The following is an 18,356-nucleotide window of genomic DNA, read 5'->3' as shown; positions in this document are numbered from 1 at the left end:
AAAACCGCGCGCTTTCAACAATCCTGTTCGCGCGACGGTTTTTAAAGGAATTTTTTATCTTATTTTTGAGTAGTCAGCATAATCTCAAGTATATATGGCATTCCAATTCCCAACTATATGTTTCCAACATTGTTAGGCGCATATTCTAGGACCGCTAGGACATTAGGTGTCCGTAGGCGCGTCCTTTTTATTAGCACGGAACAAAGATGCGCTCTCCATTTAATGACGTTGCCACTGGCGATCCTGGTTGTCAGGGGAACCACATGCGGCGTCGCGATGCCACGAGCATCTTCGTCTTTGGGCATCAAAGATTACGCGGTTGCATAAATATCGGCAACGAAATTTTCTGCGCCGCTCTAAAAAAAAATTGGATCTGCATACGAATAAACACAAAGATGGGATCTTTGCGCGTTTAATTAGGGCTTAAAATTGCACGACGGCGCTGCCGATACTCGATTTTGAGTCCCTGCCTCCTGATAGATCCTTTCCACCCTATGATCTACGCCACTGTCGGAATACTCGGATTTCACGACATGTTTACAAAGATCCTAGAGATAAGTTGAGAATGGCCGCCGCAGCCCCATACCTCCTCCTCCTCCACCATGGGTGTAAGGTGACAGCTGCCTGCGCCTGCGTTGCATGCACACACAAGGTGTCTTTGCCGAAAATCATTCGTTCATCATCACCGCAGAATCTGAAGATGATCTCGTGGCGAGAATGTGGCTCAATTATTTATACATCCTGATGAAAACTATAGTAATATTAGTATAAAATTATAAATAGCAAATTAGAGATCTTGAAAAGAGAATTCTTTGTCTATTTTTTATATCTAGAAAATTTCACGAAGTATCATAATATTATATGAGATGCGAACAAAAAAAAATTGACTTTGAAAAAATCATTGATTTTGAACAATTTTTTTTTAATAGCCCTTTTTTTCTTTTTCCTGGCCGGTCATACATGTATAACGAATGTGATTTACTCTTTACTAGCGAAACACCCTGTATAACGAAGGGAGAACGCATGTTGATACATACCTATCTCCCTGCTCGCGCGCGCCCACACACACACACACACACACCAGATATTTCCTCGTTGCATATATATATATTCATCTTCAAATGCATACCATGCGCAAAACGGGAAGAGAGACATCTCTCGCACTCTTACTTAGCTCTGCCCCGAACTCACACAGGATCTCTACCACACGTGTATGCGTCCACTTTTGCAGGACCGTACTTTATAAGCACACGTCGATAACGTCTAATACGATATTATTTTTCAAAAAAGATCGATTTGCAAACTTACTATGATCCTAAGTAGAATCTCCGATGGAACTTAATTATTGGCTCTAATCAATATGTTTAACATGAATATGTGGTAGCTCGTTAATCTTTTTCGGATCCTCATTGATGTTGAGTGCACTGATATATGTATATATCCATTAACTCTGCAATCCTCCTCTATCTAAAGGTGATTCATGACAATCCTCCACGTGGGTCTACAACAAACACTCGAAACAATGAATGATTATGATCGATAAACCGCATTCTAGGAATTTTCATAAAATTCCCTCCAGATAACAAACGTTGATATAATACGTAATACAGACAATATTAACACGAAGCCAAAATGCCTGACTTATTAAAATCACTAAATTAATTTAGATCACATAAAATATTAATTCTTATTTCCATATCGTTCAATATTTTTGGACCGCCTAGTTAAATTTTTGATATTATCACTACACTCTTTTTCTTTCTCATAAGCATGTAAATAGTAAAAATAAAGTGAAATTGAAAAAAAGAAAAGATATATTTTTCATCAAGAAATTGTTTGTTAAAATATTTAAAAAGAATAAAAAGATAAAATATATATAGAGGTTGAATAGTGATCTCGAAGATCGATATTATATTCTAAGGGTTAAGATAATAATGTTCCTGGCGTTATAACAATAAAACGCATACCTCAGGGTCCACTTCGCAGATCCCACGACGACACCGTATACGTCTCTATGTCCCTGCATTTTTCTTGGAGCGCACAATGAAGTATATACATACACCTGGGTGGTCGTCACATACATACTCTTACTATGTACCATACATTATATATCTTGGAGATAAAGACCATAAGCTTCTGATAGAGAAGCCTTTCAAGAGAAAAAAATGTATATATATATATATAACTGCGAAAAAAAAGAATATGTATATATATATATATATATATATATATATATATATATATATATATACATATTCTTTTTTTTCGCAGTTTGCAAAAAAAAATTCTTTATTAAACATATCATTAAAATCATTATTCCGCCACTTCTCCACTGACCATGCGGTTACGACCAACCCACTACAGGATGATGTCGACGCCATGTCTATCTTTCCGTGGCGTGTCTTCCTTTATTACCCGCTGTCTCTACGTTGAGTGACTCCTGGGAAACGCGATAATGTCCGTCGCACGTTAGAATCGATATTTCTTTCACGAAACTGGTGTATCGCACTTATCTCGAGGAGCAGCAGCGATGCGAGAGTCGCGAGCTCCCTTGGGAGGAAGATTGAAAATTTGATTCGTACGTGGAAAGCGTTGAATTCCAGAGATGATAGAATGAAGAGACTATTTTTCATGAGAATTCCGTATTTAACCAGCGTCCATTTAATCCCATCTCTATTCCTAAAGCGAGAAAATCAGTTACAAACATGTTTATATGAGAAAACATCATATAAATAGTATCGAATGATCGGGGAAAAATATTTTATGCTAATTTTCTGCATTAATGTTTCGGCAAAGTTTATCTTTTATATAGTATCCCAAAATCACTGGATTTTTGAGGCCGATTTTTCTTTAGCAAAAATGTCGACGTCAATAATTTATAATAAGTTATAAACGATTTAATAAGTTATAAACGAAAAAAGGATTTTTAGCAAAACTTGTGGAGTTAAAATACTAACAAAAGTATATTTTTTAGTTAATAGAATTTAATAAAACTCCCACGAGATCTTCATTATATATAACGAAAACATATTAGCTAGAAAATCTGCTGCGAAAGAATATTTAAATCCTCATATAACACTCTATATAAACAGATATTATATATTACAAATCAAACACACAACTTTTTTAAGATTGCTCAATAAAATGATCTACTAATATATCTCTGAACAATCGATAATTTTACTTATGCAATATCGCATTTGTATCTATTCGAAGCAAATAGACAGTATTGTGGTAAGGCCGATTGATTGGCCGATTTCAATAAAGAGATAAATCAATGATGGCCAGTCTCCCAGAAATGTGAAGAGATCCCTATGTTTGATGTACTGTGAAAATACAAAAACAGGAGGGTTGGATTAGCCGTACTTATCCGACCCTTGCATGCTTATACTCACTGTTATATAAAAGCATTATTCTCCTTTATCATTCAATCACAAAGCCTTGATCAAGATGTCGATAACCATATATCTCCTGAGAACATATTCAGCGCTACTTTATATGCCTAGATTTAGTTAGGATGATTTTCCTGAAAATTATATTAATCAAGAATTATATCGGGGAAATCTTACGAGATATGTCTGTACATTCTATATAACAATCAAATGTTGATCGTGGATATAAAAAAAGCTTAGAAACAATTGCGAACAAGAGTGGAGCGGAGCGGAGTTTAAAACGGGAAAGTTTCTTGAGACGCTTTTATGGTAACGTTAGTAAGAGACTTTTAACGAAATTTGAGAGTCCATCAAGCTGGTGGAAAATGTACAATGGATGTTGATATAGGATGTAGAAAATTATATTCCCGTCCATGTTATTCCTCATCTTCGTCACATCGTTCTTGAAAAATGCAGACTCACCCTCGCCATTACAGTTACATTAGCTGTAAAAAGGTTTCAAGTCTAAATATTAATGAAATAAAGATTATCTCAAAAAATACTGAACAACTTTTTCAAAACAAATAAATTAAGAATAAAATTAATAAGAATATATTCCTCAAAGCTACGAATTTCTAATTAAAATGTTACCTTTAAAAATTCTAGTTCTTCTAATTTTTCTCATTCATAACTTTTATATGGATCTTTAATATAGATTTAATAAAAGAATATTAAAACGTATAAAAATGAAATAAGAAAATGAAAAGCAAAAAAAAAAATATATATATATATATAAGCACTAAAATATTTTAAAAGCAATCCGTGATTAATGATTGGTGTCCCTGTCAGTTTATCTTAATCTACTTTCCGCGTGACAAATATGAATTTCTTTTTTAATTTTATGGGTTGCAAATGAGACTACACTTTAATATCTTGCAAGCAGGCCGTTGCTTGCCCTCCGTTATTTCATTCACAACGCGGACATTAATTTGTTTTGTCACACGCAGTGACAGAAGAAGCGGACACACATCTCCCGGCGCTTTTATCGCGCCGTAATCGATAAAGCGAGAAAAAAAAGATGCGGAAACATTCTCGCCTCTTCTAGGAACCCACTGTATGACGTGTTGCCTTGGTGGCGTGGACCTCCCGTCAAGAATTCTTTATCTTCCCCGCTCTTTCCTCTCGAGAAAAAGAAAGAAAGACCGAAAGAGATGGTGTCACGATTCGCGAATATAAAAAAAAAGAGACCGATGAATTTTAATTAATAAATTTTATTTTCGGCAATCTCTATTTGCCAGTTTCGGAACAATCATTTTTTCAATTTATAATAAATATTATATTGCTGTTTATTACTCGATAATAATTTAAATCGGACAACTGATTGACAGCAGTCTTATAAACACACATTTAATAAAAAAAAAATATATATATATATATATATATATATAAAATAAAATAAAAGAAATATGTAGGATTTTACATGTAAAACTATAGTATATTCGAGTGTAGAAATTCGAATGACACTTCTCTTTCTTCCTTTTATCCTACATGCTAATTCGTAAAGTCCTAAAACACGTATTTTACGGCTCTTATCTAAGATCACCCACATATAGATCCTTTTAATCGTTGTTCTTTCTGGAAAACCTGCTCTGCACCAGAGAGGAGCGTCATTGCCGAGCGATTCGTACAAATAAACAATGACAGAAAATGACAGTTATGTAGGGAGTAGGACTATCTTTCTCCCCTGTTAGTCAGGACTTCTTTTTCGCTCTTTCTTTTCTCATCTTTGTCTCCATCTTCTTCGTCTCTTTCTCCTTTCTTATCTCTTGCATCATCTATCATGAGCGCGGCTTGTTATCTCCTCTCACTCTAATTAACGAATGGTCTGTGTATGCCTGCTAGTAAAAGCAAAATGAGAAATACAGAGATAGAGGAAGAAATAGGAACAGTTGAGTAAGAGACGGACGATTTTTAATGCGAAACAAAAGATAGATATATTATCTAATAATCATTGCACACAAATATGTGTAAAACATAAAATATAAAAAGTAAAGAGGAAAGAGAGAAGAGAAGAGAGAGAGAAAACAATACATATTATCCTGGAGATTTCCTCAGGATGCACATGGTGAGCACTTGCAGCCATTTAAAGAATAGAAAGACAAACAGAGAAAAAGAAAGAAGAAAAACAGAAAGAGGAAGAAAAGAATAGAAAAGTGGAGGTTAAAGGACGAATGGAATACCGCGAGAATAGCGCGAAACAAAGAAAGACAAAAGAAGTGATGAGAGAGAGAGTGAGAAAGAGAAGAGGGGAAGGGAAGGGAAGGGAAGGTGCGACGGAGAAGAGCCGAACGAACAGGCGACCACGTGATCACCGGGCGGGGGTGGCAGACGACATTTCGCATGCTCAGAACTCCACAGGCCGCGACATATCGCACACACACGGCAGTGCCCGCGACGATATACGCATACTTCTACGTACTCTACGCACCGGTGAAACAATAGTAGCGAGTGCATCGTGAAAGATCCGCCGAACGAGATTTGCGAAAAAACATATCGAAGGAAATATCATAAGCGCGAAAAGTTCCTTTCGATCTTTACGATCGTAGCAAGTGGTGGATTCTTTCGGTGTGTGGCGGGTGCAGCCCTCGAACGCGAACGGGCGGAACAGTGATCCTGTGACAGGAGAGATCTGTCGTTTCGGCATACAACATCCGCCCGTAGTCTCCACAAACTTGAAACGTAAACGTCGACTGATCGATGCAGATATTATCGTGATTTGACAACGGTGATTCCTCTGTGTTTCATGCGTTCGTCTGCGTGCGTATGCGCGCGTATATGCCGGGCTATGCGCGAAACGTAACGCACAGACAGGGTGGACCGTAGACAAGCGATGACACGATGTTCCCATGGTCGCGGAAAGTGCGAGAAAAGTGATTTGGCGACGTTATAAATGCGCACATCTTGATACGACGCATTTACGAGCACTAGTCACAAACGCACGCGTTACGTATCCCAGGATAATGATGCTGTTTTCGGAAGGGGATCATCGAAGGCTTCCTTGAACGTGCATTATCCTATCCCGAATCTAGAACGACGAGACACAAGGTTCGCTCAATTTTCCTCAATTAGATTTATTACAAAGGAATAGTTTTGCTTTCTATCTTTTTTTTTCCTTATGCTCTTTGCGAAAGTTTTGATGAGAGTTGAATCAGGATTTCTTATTATGCCGTATGTGAATCATGTTGCGAGTTTACTAATAAAAAATAATTTTTTATGAGAAGAAAGTAAAAATATAGGATAGATCGTTTCTTTAAACATAATAGTCTCACTTACATATTTTCGGCTAGACTTAAATTTCAGTTTCTCAATCGTCAATTATTAACTTTAAGTTTCTGGGAGACTCAATATCCATTCTTGCATAAGAGAGCAGAGTTGACTTATTTAGATAAATTCTCGACAATAGCATCGTTGATACTAAAATTTCCAGAATTGTAAATCTCATGTAACTAAAAAATATAAAAACATTTATCTTTCGTATTAATAAATTCTAAATTATAATTTCAGAACTATATATACAAATTTATAGTTTCGAAAAACTCAATATGGTGTATATATATTCTATTACATAAATTTCATTAATATTTCATTAACTCGATATGTTTATTAAAACTTTTTAAAAATTATGTTTCTCGGTCTTCTCGATATTTCGTAACATAACAACGTGAGAAATAAATCCTGATAATGAAGATTGAGTTTGTTTTAGCGCGTGATAAAATATTGGAAATATAATGTTTTTCCCTTATTAGAGGCGAGAGAACCGCCGTTCACACCACGCGTAAAACGTCATTATCAATTGAGCATGCGTAACTTATGCATCTCATTCGGCTCGTTAGGACAATAATGTATTTTAATTGGCCGTTGCGTAGTATATCAGACAATACATTCTCTCCAAAAAGCCTGGTTAACGAAGGTTTCTCTTCGAAATACATTTCTTCCCTCTGACGTAATAAATTGTTATTCCAATATTAATTCTTGTATGTATTATTTACTAAGGAAAGAGTGCGAAAACTGAAATCAAAAGAAACGAGTTAGAAAGATTCAATCCATATATTACGGAAAAATAGCTTAAGATTTTTTCGAAGATTATCTAGAGGAAAATGAAATTATATAATTAAAATATAGACAATACACGAAAACATGAGTAAAATATGTTAATTTCTTTTAAAAAATTATTCTATAGTAAAATATATCAACTAAAAAATTATTTAACAGTTGAGACTTAAAGTTTTATGAAAAAATTAGTTAATAAATTAAAAATTAGCATCAGAATATTATAATAATTTGAACAACGACACGAATCTATTGTCCAAAGAAAACTCGGTTGTGGAAAAAACAATATTTTTTTAATTACAGCAATGTCTTGTAAAAAGATCTAGCTATTAGAGCGTTTATTGATTAACATATTTTACTCGAGTAATAATGAACTCAAGCTATTATAAATGGTAGTCCGGCCGGAAAAACAATACTTTTGAGACGCACTCTCCGAAAGATTTTTGTTTCTTACTTCTGACACGCGGCTAGGTAGGCTTGAGACAAAAAGCTTTTGTCTCGCCGAACTGTAACTATCCTTAGCGCTTTGCTTTACCTTTTCTTTTCCTTTTCTTTCTTACGGTCGACGACGTAAGCCGACCCGAGACTGAAGAGTCCTGCGGGCGAGAAAGAGAGAGAAAGAACGAACCGGCATTCTTCTCGTTTCGTTGCATTTCATTTCCCTGACGGTTGACGGACAGACAGCCAGCCAGACAGCAAGCTAAGCAACTCGTCCGCGATAAACACTTCGGTACAAGCCTTTTGTTTAGATAAGCAGAGTGCCTTTCATCTCGCTTTGCTGTACATTATATGCGCGCAAGATGAGCAATGACGATATACAGGGTGGCAACAAATTCGTATCGTGGCGTAATAGTGATATATCCCTCGATTAATATGCGGACAATCTCATGTAGAAAATATCGACCTGAAAAATTGTGATTTAAAATGGATATTCAAACCTAATAACAGATGAAAAAAAAAAAAATCTTGTTTTCTTTAACATTTCTACATGCGTTATTCAGTAAATATAAACTGTCATCCTGATTTAAAAAGATATAAGTAAATTGCGTATTAAATAATTTTTGTGTTTCTTTTTGCAAATTTAATAGTATTTCAAATGATTGCGCTTTAACGCGATTACGCAAGTGAGAAGAGATATTCGCTAGATTGCAAAAGTTTGTGCATTGTGTATGTGTACCTGAAAATCTAGAAAAATTATTCATTATAATGATAGAATTAAAATTAAAAATTTTGGAAATGGAATCGTAACAAAAAAAAAAAAAATCGACTAACAATAAGTCAATATATCTGCATTCTGCTTCTCGTCCAGAATGTTAAATTTATATGTAAACTATTATTTAGAAGAAATTTCTTATCGCGATTCTTATTCAATTTTAAATAATAAAAAAAATTATGACAAGATATATGAGATGCACTTATATTCTCATTTTTAAAAAAACTCCTTAAATTACATCTGCGTAGTTACACCTTGGCATGAAGGAGCTCTCGTGTAGAAGGTACTTTCTATAGCATAAGATATATACATATATGGATATATATATACATACACACGCGCAATAGGGCGGAGTGCAGATAGATAGTGACTTGGCAACATAAAGAATACATAATGTAAAACGTTGTGAGAGGTTCCATTGGTTGCTTTCGATGCCTCGTAGTGTACGCCTACCCGACCAGTCACTCCTCTTCGACACGCAATTGGCAGACAATAACGAAGTTCACACGCGAGCGAACCCTTGCGACCTCGCAGGTGCAATCTTCATTCACCTGTAGAATCATTACTTTAAAGTGCAATCGTTTGATGTACTATTAAATTAAAAATTACAAAAAATATTATATATTATTATTTAATATAACAATATTAATATATAAATATGTATCATATATATTAATATCATTTTATTAATTTTATATATATATATATTTATTATATATAAATATTATTATTACACATAGGATTTTGTTTGTCTTTAAAATTCTTTTTATATTTATGGATTTTGGTTGATAACTTCAAATTCGACCTTCCCGCAACAAAGATATATTGAGACGTCAAGATATTGAAATTTTCGAATTAAAAACATGGTATAACTTATTGCTCCATTAACTCGTAAATTATCTATTCATTCTTTTCTCATGTGTTGCTCATTCTTTTCTTAGGCGTAAAAGTGAAAAACTGATTTATGTCATACAGATAGAGTGATATGTTAACCGAGGACAATGATCCGACCAAACCAGCAGGGGTTTTAGACAATGCTGGCAACGTATCTTCCTCGACAGAAGCCTCGGTACAGCATCCTCGCGCTGCAAATAATGGTAAATAGGAAATCTCTAACTCTCTCTCTCTCTGTCTCTGTGCATTGGTGTAGAGTAAACGTGCATCGATCAAATGACCGCATACATTCAGCAGATAAATCCGAAATAGATTAAATATTATCGAACACCGTTATCTTTATACAAGCAAAAGGGGAGAGTATGCTTTATCTAGAAATAAACATTTAGTTAAACTTAGTAACCACTTGAATAATAATCGTTCATTTATTGGTGTACTTATACTTCGTTATTTTTTTCATGACGTTTACTATAAACCTTTATTTCTCGCAAACAATTTCACTACAAAAAATTCGGAAATTGGACTGGCAATTATTCACCGTTAAGCGCACAAACATTTTAGAAAACAATATTTCCCATACAGCACAGAACGTTGTAACAACATTGCAGCAACATTGCAACATTGTAGCAACATTTCGGCAATGTTGCAAATGTTGCTGCAATGTTCTGTGCTGTATGGGTTATAAGTGATATATTCTTACCTGTCCATTTTCATACAAGAGACCGAAGTTAAAAACGAGGTGCAGGACTGTCCCGAAAACGATAGCGTCCCCAGCGGTGAACTTTACATCGATGAGAATGCCGAGGAGAAGGAGCAGGAGTATCCGGATTCGATGGAAAAGGCGGATTATGGATCCCTGTATGATGCCAATCAATATTACAACAGGTATTTAAATCGTGTGATAAATCTGTAGTCTGCCAATTAAATAATGATTTTATTTAAAAAAATGATTGAGATAATATTTTACTTGCCGGAGGAATGTATTTTGAGCATTAGGTAAAACATAAATACTTTTTAAAATAAAATTAGTATCATTAATCAATCATTGGACTGCAGTTACAATTTATGTAATTAATTTGGTTTGTGCACAGACAACTTTTCATCAGCGCAAAAACTTATTTTTCTATTCGCCCCTTTTCCATCTCTAGTCTATACAACCCGCCGCCTTACGGATCGACGACAGTTTCAAAAAATGCGAGCTTGCAGAGCACGTACCTAAACTCTTACACATCGTCGAGCTCGATGACGCAGTACACACCGTATGCCAGTTACAACAGCGGGACGACAACATTCCCGAACGTCGCGCAAAATATATCATCGGCTACTCAGGTGACGTTTTATTTCCATAATTTCCTCCAAAATGTGACATTCTCTCTTTTATAAATTAGATATTTTCTCTTTCAGAAATTAGACTATAGCGCTTACAGCAGTAGTTTGTACGGAAACGACAGAGTACCGCTTCAGTATTCCGGATATTATCCTGTACCCGGTTACCACGCACCGCCGGCCTCCTTCAATATCGGCAACATCAACTTTGCTGGTAAGTTCTTTTATTAAATCACGCGCTTTCTCTTACTTCCTCTTTCTCTCTATTTCTCGTAAATGAAATTTCCTGTAAGGAATAAATAAAATACAATGTTTGCATAAATTGTTGTTAAAAAATGATATGTGTATGTGTGTGTGTATATGGTATAAATCAGTAAAAATAAAATTTTCATATATAAGTCGCTTATTCGAGAGATAAGTTCACACTTTTGAAGATTCATATTAACGTGTCATATTAGCTTCGTAATATTTCGAACCTGTATATTTCCGTCGCTTTGAAAATAAACAGTACAACCGCGCACATTTAATTTTTTTTTTTTATGTCGAATAATTGCAATAACTATAATCATTTCGCAAGAAGATTCAACAAAGTCCGCGCTCACGGTGGACCCGACGACGCACGATGCGAGCGATTTAACCGCACGGGAAACGGCAAATATCGAAGGTAACATCACCGATTCGTATCTCTTGTTTTGTTTTAATACGTATTTTGTATAGTTTTCCAAACATTTTAATCACGGATCTAGCCATTTCAACTGGACCTGAATTTTTGTTATATCTAAAAAAAAAACATTGCTACAATATTTTTGGAAAAATATTGTGTGTGAGATAACATTCGCTTCTATATTTAGAAAAAGAAAATAGTAGAATAATATATTTACTTTGTTCTTATATAATGAAATTAAAGAATATGAATATCTCGATGAGCAAATGACATTTTTAAAAATGTTCTTGCCTTTGCAGTGGCGACGACGAAGCCGTGCAGGCGCGGAAGGAGACAGAGCGGAAGCGGAAACAGTATCGGTTCCGCGGACACGACGGAAGCCGGTCCCGAGCGTATATTCATTTGGGATCTGGACGAAACCATAGTTGTGTTTCACTCTCTGCTGACCGGGCAATTCGCCTCGAAGCACCGTAAGGATCCGCTCCTCCTGTCCCAAGCAGCATACAGAATGGAGGAGATGATATTCAATTTGGCAGATACGCACTTTTTCTTCAATGATGTCGAGGTGATAAAATCTTTCTGTCACATATAATTAATTTAATAACTATAATTATGTGTAATATTTTGTATGTTATTTCTTAAGATTTCTCGACAAGATATACAGAACGTGTTATTTACCTTTGCTATTCATAAATAATACTCTTAGTACCTGGTTTGCGAATATGGCCTGTGTTGTAATTTTATAAAAGCTCTCCAGCATACATTTTTTTTCTATAGGATTGCGATCAAGTGCACATAGATGACGTATCGTCGGACGATAACGGGCAAGATTTGTCCTCCTATAACTTCGCGACTGACGGCTTCCAATGCGCGACCGCGAACAATGGGATATGCCTGGCATCCGGCGTACGAGGCGGCGTCGATTGGATGAGGAAGCTTGCATTTCGTTATCGCGTAATTAAAGAAATCTATTCCAAATATCGCAACAACGTGGGTGGTTTATTAGGCACGGCCAAGCGCGAACAGTGGCTGCAGTTGCGTTCCGAGATCGAGGTTCTGACCGATAAATGGTTGACATCGGCCGTCGAGTGTCTCAATATCATCAATAAGAGAGATCACTGCATCAACATCCTGGTAACGACCACGCAGCTGGTGCCCGCGCTTTCCAAAGTCTTGCTATTCGGCATTGGCGGGATATTCCCCGTTGAAAATATATATTCGGCCTCTAAAATCGGTAATTACATATATCAAACAAAGAAATAATTAAATAATTAATCACTATATATACATATATATCTATTTGCTCTTTTCACAAACACACTAGAAATTTGACAATTTCTTTTTCTTTTTTTTTTTTTCATTGTTACTTTTCCAGAATGATAAGCAAAGTTATTCTTTATCGTTTTAGGAAAGGAGAGCTGTTTCGGTAGAGTGGTCGCTCGATTTGGACGTAGATGTACGTACGTGGTAATAGGTGACGATTCAGACGAGGAGACGGCAGCGCGAGCGCATAACTTTCCCTTCTGGAGAATAAATAGCCATTCGGATACTCAAGCCCTGTACAATGCCTTAAAAATGGGGTTCCTTTAATCAAAATAAAAATACATATATACGAAGAGAGAATACACAAGATCAGGAAGCGGTTTCGGTTATACAGAAGATTACATTGCGTCTAAGCAAGGAAAACCAGCGAAATCATGTTTAACTGTATTTCTTCTTCTCCCTCTTTCTTTAAAACAGTTTTTATTATTCCTATAACTTATCGTGTATAATATATACGTAAAAGGAAGCTCAACGCCTCCATGTCATGGCTATATTTGCAGATATCAAAATATTTCCACAAGCTCGATAGGACCTCGACACATTCTCAAGTGATATAGAATGAAAATAAGATTTTTAATGATAACGAGCAAAAAAATTCAGAAAAAAGTTTGGATACATAAAAACTTATGTACAAGATTCTTTCAGACTTTTGGCTTTAGCGTCGGCTCTGTAATCGCACATGTACTGTATAAACTAAAACGAAATCTGCGAAAAGTATACATATACCTTTTTTTTATGTACTTAATTACATTACATCTGGATCCTTTTATTTTTGCAATGACGACGAAATCAAACAATTTTTACTGATGTACAATAATAGATTTTATCAGAAACCAATGAGTTTACGACTTGTTGATTACCGATATTATTTTTCACTTGAATTAATAATTTAGTTATTATTTGCTTAATAATTGTCACGATATTTTTACGCGTAAGATTCATTTACAAAGAATTAATTTACGGTTCGATACATTTTCACTTTTATCTTCATGTACACATAATAACAAATGTATTCGTATCACGTTCATAATTTCTACATTCCTTTAGTCTGTATATATGCAGATATAACTATAAGCAACATTATTTATGTATATTTTGAAAGTATCCATATCAATTAAACATTACTACATGCTCTTTACTGGATATAATTGCACACATGCTCTAGGAAAAGTTATTTATATATTTGTAAAAATATTATATAGTTATTATCGCGTATTTTCAACTTGTATAAGGCTATTTGACAAACAGAAAAATGCATTAATTAATATAATAAAAAAAGAAGCGAATTAGTATAGTTACTAATTACAGTTGATATCGTTATGTGTAAAAACAGTTTATAAAAATTTCTGAATATATATCGTATTATTCGTTAACAAAGCTATTAAATATAATTAAAAATATGAAATAGCATTTGTGTTCCAAAAAATGCAAAATTAAGGTTTATCAAAAAATTACTTATTTATAAATTTAAAAATTATATCACAAGTCTATATTTTTTTAATTATATGATATTAATTTAATATCAGCTTTCTATTTTGAAGATAAATATAGGATTCTCTATTTGAAGTATATATATATACTTATTTCAAAAATCTGTTTAAAAAATGCTTTTTATTAGAAAAAAAATTTTATTTCCCCTATATTATTATATATAATTTCCATATCTTCCCCTAGTATATCAAATAAATGGAATCTTCAACAATTTATTACAACTTATGTTCATTATGAAATATGTAGCTAAACTAAATATATTTTATGTAGCCTCTCGTAATTTTTCTCTTATACTTATGTAAGCTTTTGTTAACTAAGATCTTAGAGAGCGCTTTATATAATGTTTTAGTTTTTAGAAATAGAGATATAGATACAGTTTTTCCTATAAAGAAATAGAGATATTTTTACATAGTAACATATGTAGGAGCAAGAAGAACTCCACAATCATCATCTTTCTGAGCCATTAGAATATAGCCATCATTGCCCCAGTAATTCGACCAGGAATTTTTTATCAGCCAATAGCCCTGTCCGTTCATAGTGCCGTATCCAACGGCCAAAACAGCATGATCTAATGTATCCTCTGTATTGCCTTTTGAGAACCCAAGAAAATAATAATTGAGTAAAAAAAGTTGTTAAAAATTTTAAAAATTGTAATAAAAGTGTTTAAATCTCATACCACAAGTTTGATCGTAGTACACCCCATGAGAGTAGAAAGAGAATGTCTTATGAGAAGCGTCAATAGCAATAGAAATGGGACCGTGCTTAGCAATGGCAATCTTCAAAGCATCTACACTGTGTGGAGTAACATTGACGAATCCCGTGATCTTAGCTGTCAGGGTTACATTATTTATATGACAGTATCCATCCTAAAAAGAAGAATCATCTTCACATCTTTTGTTTTGTATATTCTACAAGTTATATGAATCAAATAAGTTTCAGAGTTTCCAATAAATGTAATCGAATAATTTACTTGTCCCAAGTAACCACCATAATCGTCTTCAGTAGGTAAACCACCATGCTTCATGATCCATTCATATGAACGAAAATCTTCTCCACCGTCGCATCCGTTATTACCAAAACCCCACGAACAATCGATAAGAGCCTGTAATAATCATATTTCAGTATTACAGTCTGTTTAGTATGTTAACATTAAAAGTTTACTAAATAATATGAAAACTATAATAATTGCACACAACAATATAATAAAAATTTGTAAATTCTGATACTGATTATCATTGCTTACCTGTTGGGACAGACTCACTAACTTATTATGTTTCAAAAAATATGCACCTTCTATTGTTCCAGTGGTACCAAAACTCCAACAAGAACCACAAACCGATTGATCTGTTTGAATAAAATACAATAGACATATACAATATTATAAAGCATATAATATCAAAGCACAATATTGTCTATAAATTACAAACCTTTGACTGGTGTCACAGCACCATACAACCGCCAATCTATAGTGTCAGGAACATCTGCGATTTCCTTCTTGATATCATGCGGAAATGGTGCTCCACCATTGTAACCCGGAGTATATTGTTTACCTCGTAAAGCTTTTAATTCAAGATCACTATGATCTGTCAAATGATTTACCTTTAACTGATAGCCCAAATTGGCGCGGTTTATAGAATGGATAAATCTGAAAATTTTTGCATAAAGTAACAATGATCCTTATAATGTATATGTGTATTCTCTCTGACAAAAGTATGTACCTTATATTTTGTCTAAATAAGTCTTTGCGGTATATGTGATCCAAGTCATTCTTGTAATTTTTCTGATAGGTCTGTTTGAATGTATCAAATGCTTCATTCAAATGATTCTCATAATTATGAATGAATTCATGCATTGGATTAAAAGTATATATGTGTTTTTCACCTGGACCTGGGAAGCCAATGCATGTTTCATCTGCAAATAATAAATAATATCTTTTGTAAATTTGATCTAAAAATAATATTATTCTAATATTTAAAAAAAAAAAAATCCTTCGTATCTAAGCAAACTATTTTAAAAATCAGGTATTTTACGTACTTTCTGTAATTTTAAAGACATCAGTAGAAGGTTTATCAAAGGAATACCAATCATACTCCAAGTAATAATGATCATAATGCGAGCCTAAGAGGCTATTAAATCCTCTCATCTCATATCTTACAGGAATGGGCTCCTTAACTTCCGGTAGATATGGTGATTTCTACAAAGACAATCTTGCCTTTATACAGAGGTATTATCCTATTGTACATACAAATTATTCGATTCCTACTTTATAACGTATCCAGAGTATATATTTATTCATTTTCTCTTCAATTTGTTGTACAAGTCGCCATTTCTCACATAACAATCCATTGATCATCTCTTCACCAATGCACTATATATCAATTCCATTTTATTAAATTCTGCTATCATTATATTAATTATATAAAAAGCATGTTAAATACATATACTTTTTATGTACATATTTCTAAAATTATTTATTGTATTTACAAGTATTTTTTTTACCTCCATTTCCGAGGGATCTGGAATAATAGATTGTGGTTGTATCTTCATATTGATAGTGCCATTTATTTGAAAACATGTTTCTTCATTAGTAACAGTTTCAGTGGTAATAGGTGCTATTTTTATGCTGGCTCCATATTGTCCTTTATTCGTCAGTTGAAAAGTCTTAATCATTCCTATTGAATAAAAAACAATAGATTTATGTACATTGTTCGTTCATTATATATGCTATATATAACATAGTCTGTATTTAAATTAAAAATAGGTAAAAAATAAATAAAAATATGTTACTGTCTTAAACAATACCTCCATAGTAATCAATCCGACTAGATCCGCTGTTGCCATCATACCATGCGTAGAAAGGCTCCCGAATCTCCGCATATGGTATATACAAAGTTCCTTTTACCGTATATGTTCTGCTGAATGTTGGTGCTGTTAAAATTTTCTTGGAAAATGCTGCTGCATAACATATTCCTATATAAAATTAAAAAATATATTAAAGATAATTGAAAAAATAAATTAACAATATATATTATATTATATATTAATTACTTACCGCAAAATATTAAAAATATGCTACCCCTAAGGTTAGACATTGTCTTTGTGTTTCTGAAATACACAATGAAAGGAACATTTATTTATACACTTACCATGTATTTATATTCATTTCTTTATACACTATATATCTATTTATACACTTTTATCATTCTGATAACACGGCTGATTTAGTAGGATTATATTGATTGATGGATGGATATATGTATACATTAAACAAATTAATGTGCATATTATTGCATTTTTCTTATCTAAAAAGAGATAATAGAAAAAAGACACAATATGGATATTTGCAACAATGGATATTACCAAACTAACAAATAATATTTATCATGAAAGGAAAAGAAAAACAATTATCTGCAAATTTATACTGTATATAGATATGTAAATAAATATAAAATAAGATGTACATATGTGTGTGTGTGTGTTACATATTAGTTTCTCAAAAAAATATACATTGTAAATATAAAAATAGATAAAAACAAAATATCGAAGAATCGCATATAGCTTGAAATTATTTTGTTTTGATTCTTAAAATTAATATTACTGTTGAAAAATTACTGTTTAAAATTCCTATTACTGTTGTAACAATAATATTACGTTAGTTAAATTTTCATATATTCTATTCTGATATCAGATTCGATATTAATACATTTAAAAAATGATCGCTTAAAGCTTAAATTATGGACATACATATTGTAACATTTACCTCAATTGTGACCCAGTGAGATGTGTCTTTCGTCGAGGACACAAGAACAATGGTAAAATGCGATAGAATACGATATCATTTGCTTACGTTCGCAAAACTTCGATGAAAGTTTCCTTTGTATATGTTTGATGTAAACATGAGAAGCTAAATTAGAACGTGGTTCGTAAATAAGCGAATGGTTTCATATATACATATATCCACAAG

The 18,356-nt window shown here is 33.5% G+C and overlaps 2 protein-coding genes and 1 long non-coding RNA gene across 6 annotated transcripts; 1 reads left to right on the top strand and 2 right to left on the bottom strand.

Annotated features, from left to right (window-relative positions):
- Positions 1 to 951: 951 nt before the first annotated feature.
- Positions 952 to 12,808, bottom strand: LOC138935139 (uncharacterized). The gene is made up of 12 exons (XR_011447219.1): positions 12,288 to 12,808; positions 11,870 to 12,157; positions 10,289 to 11,200; positions 9,668 to 9,779; positions 9,029 to 9,245; positions 8,017 to 8,385; positions 6,705 to 7,439; positions 5,860 to 6,624; positions 3,396 to 3,526; positions 2,338 to 2,679; positions 1,968 to 2,149; positions 952 to 1,501 (listed from the first exon to the last, which is right to left on the bottom strand). It is a non-coding gene; the product is annotated as an uncharacterized lncRNA (long non-coding RNA).
- Eya (eya transcriptional coactivator and phosphatase 2) lies at positions 5,783 to 14,234 on the top strand. 3 transcript variants are annotated; one of them, XM_070299560.1, is made up of 9 exons: positions 5,783 to 6,476; positions 9,670 to 9,791; positions 10,308 to 10,473; positions 10,737 to 10,917; positions 10,993 to 11,128; positions 11,492 to 11,578; positions 11,878 to 12,143; positions 12,356 to 12,812; positions 12,987 to 14,233. In XM_070299560.1, exons 2-9 carry the CDS (start codon positions 9,680 to 9,682, stop codon positions 13,166 to 13,168), a joined length of 1,587 nt encoding a protein of 528 aa, XP_070155661.1. In that variant the 5' UTR covers positions 5,783 to 6,476; positions 9,670 to 9,679; the 3' UTR covers positions 13,169 to 14,233. The 3 variants fall into 3 exon arrangements, with proteins under 3 accessions (XP_070155661.1, XP_070155662.1, XP_070155664.1); XM_070299561.1 differs by having other exon boundaries at positions 11,495 to 11,578; positions 12,987 to 14,232; XM_070299563.1 differs by lacking the exon at positions 11,492 to 11,578 and having other exon boundaries at positions 12,987 to 14,234.
- Positions 14,235 to 14,509: 275 nt separating this feature from the next.
- 26-29-p (C1 family peptidase 26-29-p) lies at positions 14,510 to 18,351 on the bottom strand. 2 transcript variants are annotated; one of them, XM_070299559.1, is made up of 12 exons: positions 18,240 to 18,351; positions 17,445 to 17,497; positions 17,195 to 17,362; positions 16,892 to 17,064; positions 16,656 to 16,760; positions 16,427 to 16,586; positions 16,111 to 16,303; positions 15,820 to 16,037; positions 15,636 to 15,736; positions 15,363 to 15,494; positions 15,069 to 15,258; positions 14,510 to 14,981 (listed from the first exon to the last, which is right to left on the bottom strand). In XM_070299559.1, exons 2-12 carry the CDS (start codon positions 17,482 to 17,484, stop codon positions 14,797 to 14,799), a joined length of 1,665 nt encoding a protein of 554 aa, XP_070155660.1. In that variant the 5' UTR covers positions 17,485 to 17,497; positions 18,240 to 18,351; the 3' UTR covers positions 14,510 to 14,796. The 2 variants fall into 2 exon arrangements, with proteins under 2 accessions (XP_070155660.1, XP_070155659.1); XM_070299558.1 differs by having other exon boundaries at positions 18,153 to 18,350.
- Positions 18,352 to 18,356: the final 5 nt, after the last annotated feature.

This window comes from Polyergus mexicanus, unplaced genomic scaffold, assembly GCF_030449975.1.
Source record: "Polyergus mexicanus isolate NDT 795.1 unplaced genomic scaffold, iyPolMexi1.0 SCAF_7, whole genome shotgun sequence".
Classification (NCBI taxonomy): Eukaryota; Metazoa; Arthropoda; class Insecta; order Hymenoptera; family Formicidae; genus Polyergus; species Polyergus mexicanus.
Note: the sequence above shows the minus strand (reverse complement) of the source record. Positions and strands in the feature narration are given on the sequence as shown.